Source organism: Osmerus eperlanus, chromosome 17, assembly GCF_963692335.1.
Source record: "Osmerus eperlanus chromosome 17, fOsmEpe2.1, whole genome shotgun sequence".
In the NCBI taxonomy this organism is placed as follows: domain Eukaryota; kingdom Metazoa; phylum Chordata; class Actinopteri; order Osmeriformes; family Osmeridae; genus Osmerus; species Osmerus eperlanus.
In genome coordinates, this window is record NC_085034.1 from 6,741,234 (window position 1) to 6,766,420 (window position 25,187).

Below are 25,187 nucleotides of genomic sequence, written 5' to 3' on the forward strand. Positions count from 1 at the left end.
ACACAACAGCTAATTCTGTATGTCAATACCCATGTGGACTGGATTTCACCGTGCAGTGGTTGAATAGCCTAGCTATAGCCTAGCAGTCACAGGCTACAAAAAAAGTCCATATAGGCCTACTATTATTTTATAATTTTCTTAACTTGTAGGACTACAACACAATGTTCCAACCGCAGTTAGCCAACTTCAACGTGATCAGCGATTTCCTGATTCGGGTTTCTCTTTAAGGGGGCTGGGCTCAATGCTGGGAATTCACGTCATTTCGCCCGTTTACACATCCAAATCAATGAGCACGGACGGAGAGATGTCCGTCTTTTAGTTCTGTCTTCCAGGAAGGAATTAACCTACGCGTTGCCGAAATGTAGCGCGCACCGACAGGAAAACAAAAGAAGTTTCGCGTGTTTATGACAAACGTGGTCGTACTATGGATACATAACAAATCCTTTAACTTCTCGATTACGCAGCGCTTAATCCTCGTCTGGCAAAGGTGTCGGGTGTGGGTTGATTGTCTGGTTTATTTCAAAGAGGAGAAAGGAAAAAGGAAAGTGCGAGGAAGACAACTATCTGAACACAGCGAGAAATGTCCGAATCCCCGTCAATCCCAATAAAGGTATTGTCTTATCTCTAGAAACAAGACTAAGTTCTAGGACCCCGTGTGAGATGCAGTTGGAGCGGTCGTGTTGTTGACAGCCGCAACGTTTGTTGGTTATCATCTGTTGCTGAAGGACGCGTTTCTCCGCTGTGTTGTTGTGGTAGCCTACACTTCCCGGTGAGTGCTGCGCGAGTTTATTGATTTCGCTGAAGCCCATAGCCTACCTGAGATACTCATCACGACCGTGATTTTTTATCATGTTAGCCAACGCGTACTTTTTGTCTAACAAGTAGCTGCATGGTAAATGTCATTTTTGCACTCGTGTAGCCTAACACAAAGCAGCATGAACATCCTTGCAAGTACACAGTTGCCACGGCCTTATTCTACATTAGGCTATTCTATTATGTTCTATCCTATAAAATATATATATTTTTAAACTCTGATCGTGTGGTCTACGTTCGTTCCAGGTAGTCCTAGTTTCCCCCAGACTTCATGATCTGTAGGCTAATGTATATACGAGTTTTCTCCATTCTTCTTCTCTGGAAGTAGCAATTATTTAACTGGCGTAGGCTACATGTCAGTGACACAGAATGCTTCTAACTAGCATTCCCACCTAGCACCGAAGGATCCAGTAGGAGACCCCAACTTGCGTTAAGCCTCTACAGCTCTTTGAACTGCGAATGACCTCATCCTCATACTGTACTACACCCCCAAGGTGGACAATGTGAACAAGCAATCCCGGTCACAGAATGCAGTTTTTCTGTCCGTTGGATGATACTGGCTAGCTTGAGGTCGGCAGCCTTCTTACTCGGATGTTAGGGAGTAGGGAAGTTGTGATCGGGGAGATTAAAAGATTATTGCAACATTTCCACTGTGAGTTCCTGGTACACTGGGCTTCTAGCACTGGTAGTCTCTGTTTGACTTGCTGAATGAATCACAATGGCATGTGGTCAGGCATGCTTAGAGGCAAACACTCAGTTCCTCTACATGGAATGCTATTGAATGTTACAGAATCCAATTCCCAGATGTTACTTCATTGCAATGTTCACAATGTTTTTGTTGCCTTTTCTAAAAGTGTTTCACGCGAATATGGCACTTTGTATATAGTCATGATCACATTTCACATTTTCACGAGATGTTTGGGACCCCTGACTCTCCAAGGTCTGCCTCGGCCTCTGTATTGCCGGTGACACCGGCTGTGTTTGGGTTTAGGGCTGCTGACGGCGAGGTTTGTAAGGCATGCTTTGTGTCTCTGTGCCTATTCATAGCAGGAGAGGAGCTCCTTCAGTCCTTCCGCGAGCCCCCTGCCAAACTCCACTTCCTCCCCCGTCCATGCTCCCGCAGCGAGGACAGCCAGCAGAATGGAGGATGAGCCTGCCAGACTGCCCGCGCACCTGCGTGAGTAACACACACACACACGCACCTACGCACACACGCATGAATACAGACACACATACATGCACCGTACTCACCAGCTCCCTGGCTTGGAGGTGCTGGAGCGTGTGCAGGGTCAGAGACCTGGACTGTGAAGCTTCACTGGACTAGAACCAAGGCACTGGACTAGAACATACAACAATAGAGGACAGTGGAGCACCAAGCATCATGACGATAGGACACAGTCAGCAGGTCGCGGAACAGCTCAGTACACACTAATGGCATGGCGTGGGCTTGAGTAACACACACAGTGACACGGTAACCTGTGACATGGCAACCAGAAGCACGGTGACACTGTCACCAGTAACGCAGTGACAGTGTAACCAGTAACACACACTACGGGGGGGAAGAGAAATGTCAGAATGAAGAACCCGTAGACGGAGAGAAGGAAAGAGGAGGAAGAGAAAGGGACCTGCCGTCTTGAAGGTGATGAGTTTGTGGATTCGATTAGGCAGGTGAAGGTTTTAGGATGGGCGCCAAGCCTCCACCCACCACATTTCACAAGACTTGCGAGATCCAGTTTGACAGAGGAAACAAGGAAGTAAGAATGAAAGGAAGGAAGGAAGGAAAGAAAGAAAGGAAGGATGTAAAACACAATGTGAGGAGACACTCCCCAGTGTTGTGAGCAGGGTCAGGAGATGAAGGGGGGGGGGAAGGGGGCGGGGGGGAGCAGTGACACTGCCGGTACGTCTACTGGCATGGCCGCCTGCAGGTCTCAACAGGTCACTGGCTGACAGTAGCACGACAGGTGGGTTTGGAAGTGTGCCACGATTCAGACACAGTTTTTAAACAGGAGGCTGGCCTGCTTTGTGTAAGAAACCATCAATATTTAACCAGCTTCAAACATGCTAGTGCTACTCAGCCTTAATGTAAAACACTGCTGTCATGTTATGGTGATGTCTGATATCTCCTGATAGAGAAGATAAATGTTGATGCACGTTGAACCTACACTGGAACCTCCCCCCTGCCATCCAAGTTCCTCTTCCTCTTGTGTGTTGCCTTAGGAACACAACATTCCATAGAATACCTGTGTTTCTATTATTTAATATATATACATATTTTTTTTATTCATTAATTTCAGGAGATACGGTTGCCTGATTGGTTTGTTGATAACTGGTTGACTTGTTCTCCACAAATGGTAAATCTCTGCCCTACATTGCACTATGCAATATACCTCCTCCTGAAACCCTTTCAGCCCTTTAGCCGTGTGTGTCTCTGTCGTGTCAAAGATACTCTCTTTATTCAGTCATCACTCCTTCTGACATTGATCCAGCACTTTATTCACACGGAGACGACTAGTAACATGCCTGTATCCCTCTCCTCTGCTCTGCTCTGCTAGCTGGATGTACAGCCTGTTGTGCTGGGAGACAGTTCAGCCAGTAACCCCACATTCAAAGAGAATGTGTCCTCAGGGAAGGAAAGGAAAAGGGGGGGGGGGGGGGGTTGGTGGGCGAGGAGAAAGGAAGGGAGGGAGGAAGGGAGGAAATTGCAGTGTGGGCAGAAATCCGCCTTCTCCATTTCCTGGGGAGGAAGTGGATTAGATCAGGGAGAGAGAGAGAGAGAGAGAGGCAGCCGGCTCCTCACCCTGAAAGAATGCTGCTTCATTTAACCCTTATAGGTGGGGAACACAACCTCCTCCCACCGCCCTGCATGAGGAGGAGGAGCAGGGGGAGGCAGAGGAAGGGGGGGGGGTGAAGCAGGACAAGAAGCAGTTGGAAGGAACAGGAGGAGGAAGGGGGGGGGGGTGCAGGGGGAGGTGAAGCTGAAGGAGGAGGAGAAGGAGGAGCAATCGGTTAGGAAGTCCAGCTTTCTTTGGGTTAAAAGTGATTGTGTCTCCTCCTAACCTCCTAACTTGCTTCTTCGGCTGTGGTGAGGTTTGCTACACCAGGTCATGAGCTGTTCATTCACTGCTGTTTGTGGATACCACATTCAGAGAAACCCAGAGCTAATAGGTCAAAGTCTAGGAGCAGTCTCATTGAACATTTACATGTGAGGAGTAGTTCCACGTGGAAACCAGGTTCTCTGGTGAGGCGACTGAAGACATGCCTGCCGATGACTGGCTGGATTACATAGTTAATAATCTATGGATCTATGGTGTTTCCTCTTACAGCAGAGTTTGTACTGTGTGTCACCGTGCACATGCGTGTGAGCTGTGTAGGTGGATGCTATGTGTGTGTTTGTGTGCGTGTGAGAGTTTGTGTTTTTGTTTGTACGATACAACAAACCTTAGTGGGATACAGTAAATACCCCCACATACACACAGTCTTTCTGCCCGTCTCTCCATTTCTCTGCATCTGTCTTTTCATTTTGATTAGGATGTAGGACCTAATATGTTCATGACAAGCAGGAGTTTACATTGCCAGCATTACCTAAATGAACTGACTGATCAGAGTGATTAGCAGGAAATGTGCATGTATGCTGTACATTAAAGTATGCATACAGTTTTGCACAATAATGTAGTTAATGATTTGTCTCTGTCATATTAACACAGTAGCTGTGTGTTAGTCTATAAGTTATGCATGAATAGATATCAGTGGGGTGAGGGTTGTAAAGGAGATCAATGCAGCATTGTTGGTTTGGCAGTTGGAAGGCTAATAGACAGTTTGTTGTATGCATGTGTGTTTGTAGCCCATGGGAGGGCCCTGTCTTGTGGCATGCTCTCACTTCCTATGCTGTGATTGTACACTTTGGCATGTCACAGATCATGTAGGCCTAGGTTAGCCTGCCGGCATTCTCTCTCTCTCTCTCTCTCTCTCTCTCTCTCTCTCTCTCTCTCTCTCTCTCTCTCTCTCTCTCTCTCTCTCTCTCTCTCTCTCTCTCTCTCTCTCTCTCTCTCTGTGTCTCTCTCTCTCTCTCTCTCTCTCTGTGTCTCTCTGTGCCATTTAGTTTAGGTGTCTCACTATGTATATAGTGCCGCTGTGCAATCATTGTGTGTGTGTGCCTGGCTGCATGTGTGTGTATGTCTGTCTGTGTGTGTGTGTGCGTCAACCTTTCTGAGGGGAAATTTCCTGCCCCTGGAAGCAGCTCTCATCCTCAGGAATTTCCTGAGTGGGCAGACGGCACTTCCTGAATAAATGTTGTTGTTGTTTTTTTCCTCTCCCTCTCTTTTCTGCTCTGAAAGGGAAACTGTTCTCACATGCCAACGGCCAAACTGAGAGCAGCCTTCTGTGCATCCTGTTCACAACCGGCTCCACATGTCACCATGGGGTGTACGTGTGTGTGTGTGTGTGTGTGTGAGCACTCAGTATTATATAATAATATAACAAAAAAGTGTATGTAGTATATAAGTATGTTTTTTTTAAATATATTTTTTTCACAAGACAGTAGTTACAAAATCTCTATACTCAAAAAGGCAAAGTCAGCAATCCATTTTTATTGTAACGATGGTATGCAAATAATATACCCTAAAGTGTATTATACTTGAACACAGTTCTCTAACCGTGGAACACGCGAATAAGCAGTATCTTCATCTACAACACTGAGTTCCAAATCACATGAACATTTTTGAAAGCATGACCTCCGCATACTTTCTATTGGTCTGGAATGATGAATACAGTAGCAAGCCAACAGGAAGGGGGTCATATAGTGGGGCGCAGCGTGGTTTTCAGATTCTGTTGACGATAACTTTTGGGGCGATATATAAGCTTGTTTGGAAAAAGGTTGTTTTAAAACAAACGCATGTGCTTTAGAGATACCTGCAGTGTTACAGAGTGAGGGGGGGGGGGGGGGGGGTAGACAGAGAGGGATAGGCAGTCGTTGATTATCTTTTGATGGCAATTTCCTTTTTTTCTAAACATGGAACTTTTTGTCTCCCGTTCTCGGAAATGGGAACTATTTACACAGGAACACTGACAGGTGCCAGCTTGTCACCCTTCAGTTTCTCTCTCTCTCTCCCTCCTCCCCCTCAACCCCAGTTTCAAAATACAACCACCTATCAAAAACAGGTTGTGCTACTTCCCCGCTTTTAAAGCCGTGTTTGATTGCTAACTGGTTTTATGATTGTTGTGACTTCATGAAGTCCAAAGCCGGTTGGACTTGAACACGCGTACTGGCTTGTGAAGGAAGGGGACGGGGGGGGGGAGGGGGGGAGTCAACAGCGGCCGCCACGCCTATCGGAGGGAGAGAGAGGAGGAAGAGGAACGTAACAGAGCAGGGAGAGAGAGAGGGGATGAGAAGCAGCGAGAGAGAGAGAGAGAGAGAGAGAGAGAGAGAGAGAGACGTAGAAAGAGGAGAGTGAGAGAAGGGGGAGGAGAGGAAAGATAAATGAGACACACAGAGAGAGAAGAATGAAAGAGAGTTATGAGTGAAAGCGGGGGTACGAACAGAGGAGATGTGTAAAGTGTCACACTCGCATGTCTCTGACTCACTGGGACCACAAGGTCATTGCCATCCCTCCTCCTCCTCCTCCTTCTCTCCCCCCCTTGTCTTTCTCCTCCACGTTCTCCTCATCCTCCTCCCCCTCTTTCCTCTCAGGCTCCTCCCGTTCTCTCACTCTTCCACCCCTCTGTTTAGTTTACCGAAAAGCTTTCCAGTGGACGGTGAACGCCCAACGTCAGCCCTATTCAAGAGAAGGAAGCAAGCAGGAGAGGTGAGAGCCGCCAGGGAGAGCTCTGCTCAGTCAGGTACATGGGCTGTTTCTTCACCTTCAAACTGGGTTTCTTTACCCGAAGACTTAACAGCTTACCGCAGGTAATGTTTTGTCACTCGGACGGCATGAGGCAAGGTCTAAAGGAGAATGGGGACATTGTTTCCCTGTGTCTTTAGTTTGTTTGAGAGGAAGTTGGGGGGGGGGGGCTTCTGTAGGCCAGCAACGAAACAAGATACTAGTGATCTCATCCCTTCTCTCCTTCATTCATCCCAAGTGCTTGCAAGTTGCCTTGGCAACTGTGTGTGTCTGAATGTATGAAAGAGAGAGAGAGAGAGAAAGAGAGTGAGAGAGAAAAATACTGAAAGATAGAGAGAGAGAGAGGAACACAGAGAGTATAGAAGGAGAGAGAGAGTGGGGGCTTGTGAATCCACAGAGTAAAATGATGTGTCATCAGAGGATTTGGAGCCCACGGTTTAGTCAAGGGCCCCAGGATCCGCTGGTCGTGCCTGAGTGTCTCATCCTGTAAACACACACATATGCACACATATACACACATATACACACACAAATATGGGAACCAAAGCATGCGTCTAACAAACGCCCTGGTGAAAAGGAGAGGAGGCTGAAATTGAATTTGTCTTGAATACTGAGATTAATATGTGTCAGATTCCCTCACATAAGACAATGTGAAGGATGTTCTATTGAACAGGGTTGAAGGGGGGGGGGGGGGGGGGGGCTGAAAGGTGCATCTCTCTCTCTTTTCCCTTCCATCCATCTCTGTGAGCGTGTGTGATCCCTTTTTCCATTCTCTTCTTCCCACCTACGTTACCGCGTCTATTCTTCGCTCAATCTCCCTCCCTCTCTCCCTCCCACTACTCTCTCCTTTTTATCCCCCGTTACCAGCGTCTATTCTTCGCTCATCTCCCTCCCTCTCTCCCTCCCACTACTCTCTCCTTTTTATCCCTCTGTCTCTTTTGTCCACCTTCCCTTTCTTCAACCAACACTTTCCCTCCCCTACCAATTGATCTAACCCTTCTCGTTCCCCCTCTCTTGCTCTCCCCCATCATCCCCCGTTCTCCCTCTCCCCTGCTCTCTCTCTCCTCTCTTCCCTATTACCTCCCTCATCCCCCTCCTCTCCCTCCCACTTGAGCTCACTAAGCCCCCCTCTCCCTCCAGCAGTCCTTCCTCTCCCTGTTCTCCCTCACTCCCACTCCCTCTCAGTACACTTCTCTGCCCCTCTCTCCCCCTCTCCCCCCCGCCCTCCCCTCTCCCCCCGCCCTCCCCCTCTCTCCCCGCCCTCCCGCCTCCCCCTCTCCCCCCGCCCTCCCCCTCTCTCCCCGCCCTCCCGCCTCCCCCTCTCCCCCCGCCCTCCCCTCTCTCCCCGCCCTCCCCGCCTCCCCCTCTCCCCCGCCCTCCCCTCTCCCCCCCGCCCTCCCCCCTCTCTCCCCGCCCTCCCGCCTCTGCGCCCCCTGACCTTACAGCAGGAAGTTCCTGTGCTGAAACAGAGCCCATGCTGGAACTGGTTGTGGGACACGTTGTCTGGGCTCCCCTTCCTCCTCCTCCTCTCTTCCCCTCCTCCTTCTCCTCTCTTCCGCTCTTCCTCCTCCTCTCTTCCCCCCTCCTCCTCATCTTCCCCCCCTCCTCCTCTCTTCCCCCCCTCCTCCTCCTCTCCTCCCCCCCCCTCCTCCTCCTCTCTTCCCCCCCCTCCTCCTCCTCTCTTCCCCCCCTCCTCCTCCTCTCTTCCCTCCTCCTCTCTTCCGCCCCTCCTCCTCCTCTCTTCCCCTCCTCCTCTCTTCCCCTCCTCCTTCTCCTCTCTTCCGCTCTTCCTCCTCCTCTCTTCCCCCCCTCCTCCTCTCTTTCCCCCCTCCTCCTCCTCTCTCCCCCCCCCTCCTCCTCCTCTCTTCCCCCCCTCCTCCTCCTCTCTTCCCCCCCTCCTCCTCCTCTCTTCCCCTCCTCCTCTCTTCCGCCTCTCCTCCTCCTCTCTTCCCCTCCTCCTCTCTTCCCTTCCTCCTCCTCCTCCACCTCCCTCGTTCCTTCCTCCACTGGGCCCTGTGCAGATGGCTGGGTCCAGCCGGCAGGCCGGATCTCTGAGGGTTTGGCAGAGAGGCACCTCTTTCTGACAGCCTCTCTCTTTCTCCCCCCCCCCCCCCCTCCCTCTCTCTGTCACTGTCCTTCTTTGTCTCTTTTTCCATTTCTCTCTCTCTCTCCCCCCCCCCCCCTCCAACATCCCGGGAGAGGACAGGACAATACCACAGAAATGTCTGACCCCCCCCCCCCCCCACCGACCACCAAAAACCCCTCTCTGTGTGCATCACAGGGTCTAGAGGACCCTCTCTGTGTGCATCACAGGTCTAGAGGACCCTCTCTGTGTGCATCACAGGGTCTAGAGGACCCTCTCTGTGTGCATCACAGGGTCTAGAGGACCCTCTCTGTGTGCATCACAGGGTCTAGAGGTCACACTCAGAGGACGTCCACGGCTGCTCCATGCTATTGACTCTGCCAAGACTCTGTTCCTGAAGACTTTCCTTGGGTTGTATGACCGAGCCATACTCAGGTCATCATCATACAGTTTCCCTTGACTTCCGGTTAGAAGCCCGGAGATCTATCCACCTGTGGATCACATGATCTCTGGTGTCTTTGACTCACCTGCGATGAAACATGATCTTATTGGTTCTCACACTGTCACATGCTTGTCACTCTGTTCCAGCTGTGACACTACAGGGGGTCGGTACTGGGACATGCCTCGGGCCACACTCTGACAGTCTAGCCCTGACTCTTATCAAAGTCCTGCTCCACTATCTTTGTTGGTACGGGAGGAGGGGGGGTGGGGGGGGAGGGGGGAGCGGGGGGGGGGGGGTAGGAGGGGGGGGGGGAGTAGGAAATGGGAAGCTGACAATCTAGACAGCGTTTCTTTTCATATTGATCGCTTCTCGTGAAAACTTCCTTTGTTTGACTGGCGTGGGGGGGGAAGCGATCGCTCCGGGTTCCGATTACTCGTGTGACAGTGACACGGAGCGCGCGCCGGTGGCCAAAGATAACAGCTGTCCTGCCTGGAGAGGAAGTGTTGGAGGGGAGGCGATAACCGAGGCGCATGAAATGATTCCTCTGCGTGTAGCGTGTGGGTGTGACAGTGTAGCGTCTGATGGCAGCTGCGCTCTCTCGCATACAGACCGCCCTGGGCTCTGCCCACCCAAATACTGTTCGAAACGACACGCACCTATGTGCACCTATGTGTCACTATGTGTTTGATCCAATTTCCTAAAAGCGTAGGAAATGGATCACATGGAAATGTAATGCAAAATGGAAAATGTATGAAAGTATGTGAGGTTGAGTCTGAATCCTACTGTGAGTCTGAACCGGTTGAGTTCTGACGTCACAGGGTGCAGTGTTGGCACAAAGTTGGAAGGAGGATTATTATTGGCTGGCTGGGTTGTCACCCTTGTTACCATCTCCTTGCCAACTGTATTGAGGCTTCCAAACCTTCCAATGCTCTGCTGAGGTAGTATACATACCTGTAGTTTACATTTAGCAATAGAACCCCCAGGTTGTAAAAGACAGTATTTTGGTATAATTAGACAAAAGGCTTGTTTGACTGTTGAATCTTTCTCCGAGTTAGTTATTGTTATTGGTAGTTATTGTTCTTAGTTGTTTACAAACTCCCTCAGACAGGACATATAGCTGTGATTCTGGTCAGCGGTCATCTGAAGACTCGGTTCAGAATATTGCTGCGCTCTCTGTCTCGCTGACAGCAACAGCCGTCTCTTGAGACTTGAGGGTGACACGGTGTCATCTTGATTCCCTCGACCAGGCCTCAGTGTGTGCTCCTTGCTGATCCACAAGTCATGTGATCTGGTAGGCATGTCAACATGACGGGAGACACTGCTAATGATGACGTGTGGGACATTACACTGATATTAGAATGATGACGATATTTTATAACAACGTCCGTGTTTTGAAATGTCCTTGTTTTCTTTCTCTTGCTCTCGCCCTCTTTCTCTTTATTTCTCCTTTTCTCTCCTCCTCCTTGTCGCTTTCTCTCTCTTTCTCGTTGACTTCTCACGCTCTCCTTTCCTCTCCCCTACCGACCCCCTCTTTCGCTTTCATCTCCACTTGTAACTTCCTCTCCTTGCTCTCGCTCACTCTTTCTCCGCCATGTTTGCCTCTTTCCTTCCTGTCTCCTTCCTGCCGGCTCTGCCCCCTCTCACCCCATTTCCTCCCTTGCTTTCCTTCCTCTCATCGCCTCTCTGCTACCTCACTCTCTTTCCTCTCACATCCTCCTCTGTTTCTTTCTCTTCATGTCAATGTCTCTGTTTTTCTCTTTCCCCTCATCGCCTCTCATCCTCTCTCTCTCTCTCTCTCTCTCTCTCTCTCTCTCTCTCTCTCTCTCTCTCGTTTCTCTCAACTTCTCCTCTCCTCCTTTTCTCTACTCTCCCTTGTCCTTCTCATGTCTTCCTTCTTTGAACCCTATCCTCCACTCCATGATTGTTCCTCTCCTCTCCCATCCTTTTCTTTCCCTTCCCCTACCTCCTCTCGCCTTGTCCTCCTCTTCCCCTACTCCCCCCTTCTCTTTTCTGTTCCTCCACCTCCTTATCTCCTCTTGCCGTCCTCACTTTTTCCTCCTCTTCCCCCGCTCTTTCTCCACATCCTCCCCCCACATCCTCCTTATCTCCACTCCTCCTGGCCCCCTTTCCTCCACTGCATATCCTCCTAACACTCCCCCCCCCCCCCCCCCCCCCCTCCTCGCAGGCCTACAGCCAGTGTTCTGGAACAGAGAGGACGTTAGCCAATGGCTACGCTGGGCCGAGAGGGAGTTTGCCTTGCGGCCAATCAACAGCGGCTCCTTCCAGATGAACGGCAAAGCCCTGCTGCTGCTCACCAAGGAGGACTTCCGTTACCGCTCTCCCCACTCCGGTACCTCAACTCTCAAGGCTCCGAGTCTAACTGCTCACATCATCTGTTCTAGTTAGGTTGTGTGTGTGTGTGATTCTGAGTTTACTTACCTTATACTACATCACTTATCCCTGGAGAAATTCCACTCTACCACACACGCATACACACACACACACACACACACACACACACACACACACACACACTCATTGACTTGTGGAATCATTTACTTCAGAGGAACAGGTTTTTTGTGTGAATGTGAGACACTTAAAGGTGACAGTTAATAAGTGAAGCCAGTGTACAGGAAGAGAGACAACAAACGCAAGCAGACTGACAGGCAGATAGATAGACAAGGCAGACAGAGGCAGGCAGACAGAGGCAGGCAGACAGAGGCAGGCAGACAGAGGCAGGCAGACAGAGGCAGGCAGACAGAGGCAGGCAGGCAGACAGAGGCAGGCAGGCAGACAGAGGCAGGCAGGCAGGCAGACAGAGGCAGGCAGACAGACAGAGGCAGGCAGACAGACAGAGGCAGGCAGACAGGCAGCTGCTGAGAACAGACTGCTGTATATCTGTGTCGTTGTTTAGTAGAGGAAGTAGAGACCCGTCGGGTAAACGGTCTAACAGGAAGTACAAACCGACCTTAACCGTCACCTGGTAACAACCAGGAATTTCCCTTGCCGCTTGAACAGAAGTTGCAGGACAAGAAAGTGAGAACTGAAAGGGGTGTGTGTGTGTGTGTGTTTGTGTGTGTGTGTGTTCCTGCGGTGTCTTTACTTCCTTTATAAGAACCATTTCCTTCACGGGAAGCCTTTTTAAAGTTAGAAAGGTCTCCTCACAATAAGTGTGTTTATACAGTGAATCTCTTAAACATGCCTAAACACTGGCCCAATGTTAACCAGGCTTGCTGAAGCAAGATTTAACATGCAGACACTGTGATTATAACTGGAAAGAAAGCTACCTGACAGATTGGTTTTGATCATTACCTTCTGTCACAGCAAGCTGTGTTTTTAGCCTGGAAGGTTAAGGCCTGGGCTGCCCATCCCTGTTCCTGGAGAGCTTGTCCCTTCCTGTAGGTGTTCACTTTAACCTCATCTTACTTATCTTATCAACCTGCTAATTATCAGGTGTGCTGGATTAAGGTTGGAGAGATACCATCCTGTAGGTTACAGTTAGGTCCATAAATATTTGGACATTGACACAATTTTCATCATTTTGGCTCTGTATACCACCACAATGGATTTGAAATGAAACAATCAAGATGTGCTTTAAGTGCAGACTTTCAGCTTTAATTTCAGGGTATTTACATCCAAATCAGGTGAACGGTGTAGGAATTACAACACATTTTATATGTGCCCCCCCCCTTTTTAAGGGACCAAAAATAATTGGACAAACTAACATAATCATAAATCTAATTGTCACTTTTAATACTTGGTTGCAAATCCTTTGCAGTCAATGACAGCCTGAAGTCTGGAACCCATAGACATCACCAGACGCTGGGTTTCGTCCCTGGTGATGCTCTGCCAGGCCTCTACTGCAACTGTCTTCAGTTCCTGCTTGTTCTTGGGGCATTTTCCCTTCAGTTTTGTCTTTAGCAAGTGAAATGCATGCTCAATTGGATTTAGGTCAGGTGATTGACTTGGCCATTGCAGAACATTCCACTTCTTTGCCTTAAAAAACTCTTTGGTTGCTTTCGCAGTATGCTTCGGGTCATTGTCCATCTGCACTGTGAAGCGCCGTCCTATGAGTTCTGAAGCATTTGGCTGAATCTGAGCAGATAATATTGCCAGAAACACTTCAGAATTCATCCTACTGCTTTTGTCAGCAGTCACATCATCAATAAATACAAGGGAACCAGTTCCATTGGCAGCCATACATGCCCACGCCATAACACTACCTCCACCATGCTTCACTGATGAGGTGGTATGCTTTGGATCATGAGCAGTTCCTTCCCTTCTCCATACTCTTCTCTTCCCATCATTCTGGTACAAGTTGATCTTGGTCTCATCTGTCCATAGGATGTTGTTCCAGAACTGTACAGGGTCTTTTAGATGTTTTTTGGCAAACTCTAATCTGGTCTTCCTGTTTTTGAGACTCACCAATGGTTCACATCTTGTGGTGAACCCTCTGTATTTACTCTGGTGAAGTCTTCTCTTAATTTTTGACTTTGACACAGATACGCCTACCTCCTGGAGAGTGTTCTTGATCTGGCCAACTGTTGTGAAGGGGTTTTTCTTCACCAGGGAAAGAATTCTTCTGTCATCCACCACAGTTGTTTTCCGTGGTCTTCCGGGTCTTTTGGTGTTGCTGAGCTCACCAGTGCGTTCTTTCTTTTTAAGAATGTACCAAACAGTTGATTTGGCCACACCTAATGTTTTTGCTATCTCTCTGATAGGTTTGTTTTGATTTTTCAGCCTAACGATGGCTTGCTTCACTGATGGTGACAGCTCTTTGGACTTCATATTGAGAGTTGACAGCAACAGATTCCAAACACAAATACCATACTTGAAATGAACTCTAGACCTTTTATCTGCTCCTTGTCAATGAAATAACGAACTCCCATGAGGGAATAACATACACCTGGCCATGGAACAGCTGAGCAGCCAATTGTCCAATTACTTTTGGTCCCTTAAAAAGGGGGGGGCCACATATAAAATGTATTGTAATTCCTACACCGTTCACCTGATTTGGATGTAAATACCCTGAAATTAAAGCTGAAAGTCTGCACTTAAAGCACATCTTGATTGTTTCATTTCAAATCCATTGTGGTGGTATACAGAGCCAAAATGATGAAAATTGTGTCAATGTCCAAATATTTATGGACCTAACTGTATCTCTCCAGGAGCAGGGTTGGAGTGTAATCCTCAGGAAACGATCTCCCCCTGTAACAGGGTTGGAGTGTAAACCTACAGGACAATATCTGTATAGGAGCAGGGTTGGGCAGCCCTGCCTTGGTCTGATATGTCACCAGAGCAGGGCTTTGTCTGCACTTGCCATAGTGATTCACATACAGAATCACAGCGTGTAGCCCCTTAACCTTAAGGGAAGGGATGGGAAATGACTCCTGATGTAGACAATCGTAGATGTAGCAATGTTTTTTCTGGCTGTGGCCCAGAATCACAAGCCATGACTTGGGTCTTGGGGTTTTCAGGTCCGGCTCCCTTGCCAGAATACAGAACCAGACCCTAACCATCTATGATGTGTGTGTGACGATGTTTCTTGTGTAACTTCCCTGTTATTTACCAAAAGCATCTGGGCAGGAGCCGGTTTGCTCTGTGTGTGTGTGTGTGTGTGTGTGTGTAGGGAAGGGGGGGGGGGATCTGTGGGTGCCTGCATGTACATTTGTGTGTACTGTACTGCACTGTATGTGTACCACCCGGGGGGAGAATCCGTTGACCTCTGACCCTGTGTGTCTGTAGGGGACGTCCTGTACGAGCTCCTGCAGCACATCCTGAAACAGAGGAAGCCTCACGTCTCCTACCCCCCCACCTACTTCCCAGGGAACTCCTTGCACTCGCTGGCAGAGGGAGCTCTTCAGCAACACAAACTTGAAGGTAGGTGGGAGAACTTCAGTCGGTCCACATGGCCTCAGTGGACACGTTCATCTTTAAACAACGTACAGTCCAGTGTTGTGTGTGTGTATATATACTTTTCTGTGCGTCTAGTATGTCGAAAGGCGTCACAAAAATAACTATTATTTTTTATGAAATTGATGGTGATTATTATTATTATTGATACTATCATTTATTTCTTAAGCAGTTTTGGAAAGGGTATATACAGTAGCCTTCTTCCTGCAGAGCTGCGGGACCTAACCCTAACCAACCCCAGTTGTTACTAATCTTCTAATCTTATCAAGCAGCTCATTGCTAGAATAAGGAGCCCAGGATTTGGGTAGGAGCGAACTGGGTTGGTCCTGCTGAAGTGGAAACGCTGTTCTGCCCTCTGTTGAGAGATTCAACTGCTCTAATGTGATCACGTCAATTAATGAGGGGATCTGGACGCTGGTTTAGATCATCAAAGCGTGTTTTTTTATAAATAAATAAAAACGGTTCCAGTGTCTCTGGATTTTCTAGAATTCTGGCTAGGTGCCTTCCAGCACATCAATGAATCCAGAGAGACTAACAGGCACCAAATTATTTTCAGAATCATAAAATATGGATTGTGCCCGAATCTCGGTGCTTTCCATTAAACGTTTGCAGAAGACTGTATTTCCCGGTACTGTGGCTACTTGTTATTCATACTGAGTATTCAGAGAGACCTTCCTGTAGCATTATTAAGTCGACCTGTATTTACTGTACAGAGATGTAATTGCAGATAGCTACCTACATACATATATGTATATGGTTATGTTTACTGTATACAGTATGTGTGTATGTATACAGTACATACACAGATACATACATGTGTATCTGTGTGTGTCTTTGTGTGTTTACACTGTGTGACTGATAGAAGAGAGCCCTCTCTCTCCCCACCAGTGGTACTTTGGACTCCAGTCTGGCCTGGGGGAAGGTGTGCTATAAGGTGTGCAATGACCAGAAAGCGAGGGGGGCAGTGAAAGGGTGTGTGGGGGGGAAGGTGTTGACAGAAAAACCTGCTCCACCAGGAAACACAGCCTCTGTATTTACTCAAGCGATTGGATGAATGTTCCTTGTCAAAAGCTGGGTTGGTTTATTACAGGGGAAGTGATTGTTTTTGCCATGACCCAAGCACATATTTACTTCCTTGTTTGTCTTGGTGAGGCTCTGCTTCATGACAAAGTTAGACAAGGCCCGTGTCTGTCCATGTGAGGAGTCATTCGCTCTGACGTAGTATATGTCTTCAAATGCTCTGCTGTTTACTGTGTGATGGTAAATACAGCCATGCTTAAGGCCTGGACGGAATCTACTGTGTTGATCTTTCCCAGCCAGTAGAGGGCAGTCTAAGCTTATTGACAAGCTGTTTCTGACAACATAGTAACGTTTATGCATGAGAATGTAGGGACATCTAGTGGTTTGGAGTGAAATTTAGGAGGAAAATAACCCAAACTTACACTTTTATACAATAATGACACAGATTCATTCATTCAATACATTAGATGAATATCTAATGTTCAGCCCTGTATGTACAAATGGTATATATTCCACAATGTGTTTAAATGTCTTCTGTATTCAATACAAAGCATTAAAAACATTTGACAACTGTGAGTGATGACTTTGATATAGAACACATTGTTTAGGAGGGGGGGGGGTTGAGTGGTGCTGTGGTGCAATCTACAGACGCAATCCCTAACCCACTAAACGGCAGCGTCGTACTCGCGTTCCTGACATACCCGAAAGGCTTAACACTCGCTCTCGTTTCCCCGCTCCCACCAGAAACGGTACGCCGGGCCCCGCGAGGCACGGAGCCCCTCCCCCAGCACCCGCCCACCATCGAGCTCCGACACCGCTCCCGCTCGCCGCTGGCCCCCGCCCTCCGACGCTCGCCTCCGGAGCACGCCCACCAGCGCCCCACCGCCGAGGACCCCCTCCAGGCGTCCTCCCAGCTGCCCGACAGCAACCACCACCTGCCCGAGGACCTCTACCCCCTCTCGGTGTCTCCGGCCGCCCCCAACGGGCGCTGCGCCACCCCCCGTGAAGCCCCCTGCCCGGGCAGCCCCGGCGCCCAGGACGGACCCCCGCCCCGGGTCATCCAGCTCATGCCCAGCGCCATCATGCACCCCCTGCTGCTCAGCCCGGGGCGGGGAGGCGGGGCGGGGGACTTCCGACACGGGCGAGGCGTGCCCCCTCCCCAGCTTCCGCATGAGAACGGGCGGGAGGGGAAGGGTCTTCCACACCACCAGATCTCCCTGGTGCAGCAGCAGCAGCATAACCTCGGCCACCAGGAGGAGCTGTTCAGGAACCACCACGTCATCGTACCCATCTCCCCTCCGGAGGAGCAGGCCATGCCCATTGGACGGATAGCAGGTGGGGACAATCCTGGAGAGATGAGTGTGGAGTGGAGATGGAGTGTTGGGAAGGAGGAGGGAGTTAGGGAAGGAGGGAGAGTGATTCCAGTATTTGTGCAAGACCTTAACGTTGGACACAGTAAAAGCCTTGACAACTCTGCTGTCTAAGCAAGATGTTCTTAGTCACCAGAAATGACCATAAGTCAAAGTCCTCATCAGTCAGAATGTCCAAAGGTCACCAACAGCAAGTGACCGTGATGTTTCCGTGGTGTGCGTGTGTGTTCCAGACTGCCGGCTGTTGTGGGACTATGTCTACCAGCTCCTCTCAGACACGCGGTACGAGAACTACATCCGCTGGGAGGACCCAGAGACCAAAGTCTTCCGTATCATGGACCCCAATGGCCTGGCTCGGCTCTGGGGCAACCACAAGGTAACCTAGCAATGGGATACCGATGTAGCCTAGCAACAGGTAACCAAAGTAACCCATCAAAGGTTAAACAAGGTAACCTAGCAACAGGTAACCAGGTTAAACCCGCAAAGGGTAAAAAAGGTAACCTAGCTACTGGTAACCAAGCAATGGGGAAATAAGGTGACCAAGCAATGGGATACTATGGTAACCCAGCCAAGGGTAACTAAGGTAATTTAATTAAAAGGCAACCTAGCAAAAGGTAACCACGGTAATCCAGCAAAGGGTATCCAAGGGAACCAATGTAATTTAGCAGACATCCATGTCTGACTTTTCCAAAACACTACTGGGCAGTCGGCACTAAAAGAAAATATTATTTGAGAATGTGTTAAACTACCTCACCCAGGAGCTGTTCCTGCTGTTAACTTATATAAGGGTTGACATGCACATAAGGCCCAGCCAGAAACCAGGAGGGTGGTTGGGAGTTTTACCTATTAATCTCAATCTCTTGCGGTATTTCTTGTTACAGAATAGGACCAATATGACCTATGAGAAGATGTCTCGAGCACTGAGGCACTACTACAAACTGAACATCATCAGGAAAGAGCCTGGGCAGAGACTGCTCTTCAGGTAGGGGATCATACACAGCTGCCATAACGGTTTATGATCATCACAGCTCAACATGTCTGGTGCTAATATTTGTGTGTATAACAATTATGTGTGTGTGTGTGTAGGTTCATGAAAACCCCAGACGAGATTATGAGTGGACAAACTGACAGGCTGGAAAACTTGGAGTCTGACACGGACGATCAAATCTATATCAAAGAAGAATGCTGAGGGATTCTGGGTCATGAAGTCCACCTGATTAAAACTACTGCAGCCGCTGATGCCTTCCAGAAGCAGCTCGAACAATCCTTTTCCAACCAAGAGAGCCTGGATCTGTCCTATACCCAGGGAGGCCCCTTGGGGATTGCCCCTTTCAAGATTGCCTTTAAGACTTTATAAGATTTTATTCTCCTGCCAAATGTTTTTTTTTTTTTTTTCGAGGAGCAAGTGAAAGGTATACCTTGTCTTTTACAAGACATTTGAAACACATTCCTGTTTGCCCTCCCTCCCTTCCAATAAACAGCCAATCCAATCACGAGGAGCTCTTCATCCCTCTATTTGTTGATTTTCTTTCTCCCTCATATGCATTAAACAAAGTTTTGCTATTTGTGCAAAATAAGCGAGGAGGGTCTGTAGCTAGAAACGTTTTCATGACAGAATAAACTTTTTTGATCAATTTGACTTTTATTTCTTATTATTAATTAGGAAGGTGGAAGTATCAATAGAAAAATGCCTCGGCTGCTCCATTACATGGTCGTAAAATAACATATACAGTATAATGTATGAACATAAGATGGGTCACTTGTCAGAGCAATGACGAAAGCACCCACATGGTGGCGCTGTTGCACTACTTGATGACGGAATACAGACGTGAACCCCGTGCCACAAATCTATCATGGGACAACATAGACAAATAGATGGACAGAGTTATAAATCAACATTAAGTATCCCAATCTAGCTGCAAATGCCGTAGCTATATTATTTCTATGTCATTTAAATTGTTCAATACAATGGTGACTTTGGTCATCCCTTTGCGAGATTTTAGTTAGACTGAACAGTGGCAAAATTCAGGTGTAAAATATTGTGGATCAATCCAGCTCATTTTCGCATGGCTGCCAATTAATCATTGGCACAGTAACGCCTTTCCAATAAAACCCTTAATGGTCAATATGATTTAAGCGGTAAAACCATGAGTTTCTATTATCTCCAATGCCCAGGTTATTCAGATAGCCTGGACTTGGATTTAACTATATGGAATAGTGCTTGTGTCCGCGCGCTCCAGCGTTCGGTGGGGTGTCTCTATGATAAATCAGTGCGCACGCTGTGCGTGAAGCTTCACTCTGAAGGAACGCCGTGGGGTACTGACTAGCGAAGCAACTAGAGAAAAGTCGGGACAATTTTACCTCGATTTGAACCTCATAATGCCATAATTCTGCGTGCCCGTCTCTCCGTTTTATTCTGTATTCCGTCAAGACTGATAAAATAAACTATTACATCAAACCAACCAAGCTTCACAAGTAGACTGAGGGCACACGGGAGTGGTAGGACGACCGCGGAAACCGTCTATCAATAGTAGGGTGGGAATTAAAAGGTGCATAATAAGTGCATTATATTTTGGGTGTGTTTCTAAAATAAAGGACAGGATTTTAGTGTCTCGGAATATTTTTGATTTTTGTACCAACGGGGTTAGCTGTATTGGACTGGAGCAAGACAAACCTGAACCCCACGGATGTCGTTAGTTGACAGACACACAGCTGGAATTTAGCAGCACCTATGGATTAACAAGCAACCGTAACACCTTTGGAGGGCGTGAGGTGCGCGGAGGGAGCGGATCAGCAGGTATGATGCACAACCTACAAATGTGAGATCTTCGCACTGAATCCACTTCAGAAACTAACAGGACGGATTGGCTCAATCACAAGAAGCGATTAACTTGTATGGCATCAATATCAAGACAGGCCTGAAATAATTACGGCGATAATGAGTAAGACCGCTTTAATCTTGATTTCGACCAGAGCCGCGCACAGCATGAGTTTAATTGTCAGTCAATCGCCCTCATCTAGGAAAAGCGCAGCTCTAGTGGAGCCGCTTACTGTATAGCCTACTGTCTTGATATCTTTCACCGTTTAACCCGGTTTGTCTCCCTTAAGGAATAAACCATGTACAGACAATCTCTTTATTAAAATTGATTGGTTACTGCTAAAATGTATCTTAATTTAGGTGATTTCAACTTTAAATAATAATTTAATTTAACGAAAGTACTTATTGTCCACAATTGTGTTTTTGGTCTAGTTGCCCGTAACCTAAAAGTGCCTATCAACCAGAAAACAGTAGGCTATTACATTATGTTTTTCACATTTTAATAATTTTGCAGACGCCTTTGTCCAAAACCACGTTAAAATAGTGTATGCTGTATAGAAAGTAGGCCTACAGCAGAATATCAAGGATCAGAAGTGCATAGTTATACATTAATTTGGTGGCAAGTAAAAGAACAGTATAGCCCATATAACAGATGAGAGTTCTAGAATACGTCAATATGATGTCAGAGTCGATTAAGGCTTCGGCATTCTCATAGACGTCAACTTTCTCAGTATCAGGCACTCACATCACTTGGAATCTCTTGAGTTGATTCATTGTCATCAAAATGAAGTGACATTTAAACGAGGGCCTATTAGAGTGCAAGATCACACAGAGGCACCCACACCAGGATTGGAAGATTGCTGAAGACAAACTTCCCAGACCAGAAGCCAAAATCCCACCTGTCTAATTGGGTGAGCCAGGTCTAGGACATGTTAGGCTTTCTCCCACCAGACTGGTCATACTGAAGGTGTAAACGAGGATCCCCACCCCCTCCCCCAGCAACACGGCGCTAGGCGCCAACTGTCTGACCAAGCCTGGAAAGGGAGAGCTTGTGTGTGTGTGTGTGTGTGTGTGTGTGTGGGTTCATGAGACACAGAGGGAGGGAGGAGCCGCCAATGTCACCTCCCGGTCATGTCACATGCCTCCTCCATCATCCCCAGCTTCCCCATTGATCCAGGAGGTGACACCCAGGCCTCTTGTCCTTCGGCCCCCTGTCCAGTCTCCCTCCCTCTGGCTGGGGGTCAGGGGAGTCGCCAGAGGACCTGGGTCTGGAGGGGTGGGACAGGTGGAGGACACTGAGCTAGTGTGGTATTGACCAGCGGTAGCCCATGAAAGCCTGGTGATCAGTGGAGGGGTTTCATGAGGCGTATCCAAGTCCCGCCTCCACCTCTGCCCGTGTCAGTCTGGCCTGGCGTCCTTTACATCACAGACTTTTTTTAATGTATCCACTTGAGACGCATTTTAGTAAGTACAACATATGAGAAGTCAGGGCCTGTCGCCAGGTGACCAGAGCGTTGCCAGGAGACTTGTGTGGGAGCTGGTGCGAGCATTGGCAATCATAAAATCCAATTTCCAAAGGTTTTTATTTTCCGAACTTCTCATAGCTGGTTGAATGGACCCTTGAGGAGATGCGAGGACGTGGTGTTGTGTCGTATTGTCCAGTGCTAGCCTGGTTATCACCACAGGTTCCTCTGGAGCCCTATCCATGCTTGGGGGCCTGTGTCTGTGTTACTCCCCATTCTGGTCATCTATGATACATTTAACATTTTATTCATGAGCAAAAATCAAAATAAATAGTCCATATAAAACTTCAGCAGATAAAAAAAGTCAGTGGTTCGTACAAAGGAGCAGTGTGCAGTTTGACCAGGCACTGTTCAACAATAACTTAATCTCAACTCCAATATTACATCATTCTGATGCTTTGACAGTGCTTTGATAGCAACAACATGATTCCTTGAGTCAAACAACACATTGTCCTTTACAATGCCCCTGGTCAGGGTCCATGCTACAGTTATAGGACATCTGTCTTACTGGTGTTTATGACTGGCAGTCTCAGAGGAAGGTAGACTGGTGCACTGACAGTGGATGGACTGTGTGACCATGGAGCCAGCTAAAATGATAGCCCCAAAAAGATCAAATGTGCTTTGTCTTGGAACCCTATCGAAATATCCACAAGGAGACAATTTGGTTCTAAATAGAACACGGTGTCCATACAAAACCTTTCGCAAGTAAACATTGGAACCCAAATTGATTCTACGATAACCAGAGATCTATCGGGAATCCATCTCAGAAAAGTCCTTCAAAGGCACATATGGAACTAAGTGTCTCTCCTGTCTTTCTAAGCGTGTACGGTGTCTGCTGACGGCTCCTTGAGTGTCCCTCAGTCAACGAGACTCGCTCCCCAGAAGGTCAGGAGCTTTAGTTCAGTCCTGTCTTAGAGTCATCCCCCCCCCCCCCAAAAAAAAAAAACAATTATCACAAATAGTTTAGGAAATTGCGGTCTGATTGGCACCAACTGTGACTTTGATGTGAGTCAGGAGTGAGGGCATTCCCTCCTCCTCCTCCCTCCCCCCCTCCCCCCCACACCCCCCCACGCCCCTGCCTCCCTCTCTCCTATTCTTTTTGATCTTGCTCTTTTCAATTGACGTAAAACAAATTCAACAGCCACAGAATAAAGAGTAGGTGAGCGGAAAATGCCAGAACAACAGAGCTTCACTCCCCAAATCTTCCTCAGACACCCATGCCCATACATAGATCCCCCCCCCCCACTCCACACACACCTCTCACTCTCCAAACAGTCTCCTTTCCTAGAAATAAACCCTCCCTTACATACAAAGTCTAGCTCACTCTACCTCTCTGTGCCTCTCTCCTCTTTCTCCATCCCTCCCTCCCTCCCTCCTTCTCTCTCTCTCTTTCTCTTTCTCTCTCTCTCTCTCTCTCTCTCTCTCTCTCTCTCTCTCTCTCTCTCTCTCTCTCTCTCTCTCTCTCCCTCTTCCTCTCTCTCTCCCTCTTCCTCTCTCTCCTTTTCTCCCTCTCCATCATTATGTTTACCTGTTCGGAATGTTGGCTGCTGGCCTTGTTCTGATAGGCTCTCTCAGGATCCATGTGTATGTGCCAACACATTCCGGAACAGCAACATGTCCACCAGCGTTTGCCACAGAAGCTGAGAAGCTATTTAACAAAACATCCATGTGGGTTGACACATTCACCTGCACACAAGCACTCATGCTGGCACATGTTGACACACACAGCGACATCACCACATGCACACACAGACAAACACATACTCACATGCACCACCACACACACAGACACACACACACACCACAACCACACACACCCACACCTAGTTAGAAGTATTGTTTGGTCTTGTACATTGTGTCTTGCACATTGTGCATTTCACTGTTTAATCTGACACAAGCACAACTGGCTTTGGTTGGTTGCACACAAATCAACTCAACACGATTGGGAGCTCACATTGTGAAACAGAAATGGATACTAAATTACCCCACGCTCCAAATAATTTCCTTATTGTCTTAACTCTGATTGGCCTGGAGTAAATCGAAATTGGTCGCTTATTGTAAGTCCTTCTGCTGGTCGGTGATCATGATGATGATGACCGTGGAGGGAGAAAGCTTGTGAGGGTTCAGAGAGGTTAGAAGTTTATTACTGCTAATATTAACTAACTAACTAACATGTTATATGTTATATATAACATATATAAAATGCATGCATCACCTGCATGCAAAACCTCTCCTTGCTCGAATCCTATTTTTATGCAAACCACTCAACATTCTATATACTGCCCACAGGCCTTTCTTTCTCCAATCTTGCATATTTTTATCTCTTTCCTCTTTCTCTCCTGCTCTCTCTCTCTCTCTATCTCTCTCTCTCTCTCTCTCTCTCTCTCTCTCTCTCTCTCTCTCTCTCTCTCTCTCTCTCTCTCTCTCTCTCTCTCTCTCTCTCTCTCTCTCTCTCTTGTATCACTCTCTTTTTCTCTTTCTAGCCTTTCTCTCTTCTTCTCTGTCTCTCTTTCTCTCGTTCTTTCTCTTCCTGTCTCCCCCGCCTTCTCGCTTTCTCCCTCTCTTCCTCTGAGTGGCTGGCAGGCATCCATTCCTATCCCCCCCTTTCCTCCCCCCCTCCTCCCCCTTTCCTCCCCCCTCTTCTCCTCCCTCTCCTTCCCGTGTCCCCTGTCCCCCCTCCCCTGTCCCCCCTCCCGTGCTCCTCTCCCTCTCCATGCTGAGCAGCCCTCCACTTCTCTATCATCCCGTTTCACACTGCTGGTCCTCTTCCATGTCTAACCCTTCATGATGGTTTTATCTCTCCTGCAGCTTCTTAGCCATGCGTGTGGCCCAGTGGCTGCAGCGTCTTAGCAGGGCCAGGCACAATGGCCCATTGGTATAAAACCAGTGTTTGTTTAGCAGTATCCACCAGCCCGGTCCTCAGCAAACCTCAGACACCAATTCCAAGACACATTCCTGATAATGTGAACGTCATCTCTCTCTTTTCTCTCTCTTTATTTCTCGGTCTTTTCACGTCGCTCTCTCTCCCTGTCTCTCTTTACTTTGTATCCCTTTTTTGTGTCCCTCTCTGTCTCTCCTTCTCTGTCGCTCTCTCCTTCTGTCCCTCTCCCCCCTCCTTTATCTCCCTCTCTTTCCCCTACTCTGTCTCTCCCCCATGTATTCGACTGCTCATGTTTACCACAACGTTCGTTCTCCCCTTGAGTCATTCAGCTAATGTGGGTAAAAATACTGCCCACAATGGAGAGAAGGGCTTGTGTAAGCACCCACTAGAGGTGCCTGTACTGCACTCACTGTGGAGATTTGCACTCATATTGAAGAGGAAAGCAGACATTGCCTTGAACATGCTGTATTTAGATAGCTGTTAGTAT

General features: G+C 48.1%; 2 protein-coding genes across 6 annotated transcripts in view; both read left to right on the forward strand.

The window, feature by feature from the left end:
• The first annotated feature begins 1 nt into the window (after position 1).
• etv6 (ETS variant transcription factor 6) lies at positions 2-19,117 on the forward strand. Of its 4 annotated transcripts, none has more exons than XM_062483145.1 (8): positions 2-610; positions 1,864-1,990; positions 11,361-11,525; positions 14,921-15,055; positions 16,853-17,443; positions 17,712-17,854; positions 18,360-18,460; positions 18,565-19,117. In XM_062483145.1, exons 1-8 carry the CDS (start codon positions 581-583, stop codon positions 18,665-18,667), a joined length of 1,395 nt encoding a protein of 464 aa, XP_062339129.1. In that variant the 5' UTR covers positions 2-580; the 3' UTR covers positions 18,668-19,117. The 4 variants fall into 4 exon arrangements, with proteins under 4 accessions (XP_062339129.1, XP_062339127.1, XP_062339130.1 ...); XM_062483143.1 differs by having other exon boundaries at positions 4-610; positions 1,861-1,990; XM_062483146.1 differs by having other exon boundaries at positions 7-769; positions 1,861-1,990.
• A 644-nt stretch (positions 19,118-19,761) lies between these two features.
• Positions 19,762-25,187, forward strand: part of LOC134037882 (chemokine-like protein TAFA-2) — a 30,687-nt gene continuing 25,261 nt past the window's right edge. For both annotated transcript variants that reach the window (XM_062483441.1, XM_062483440.1), the window contains exon 1: positions 19,762-20,275. The gene's annotated coding sequence lies outside the window, so the exon portion shown is untranslated. The remainder of the gene's footprint in view (positions 20,276-25,187) is intronic.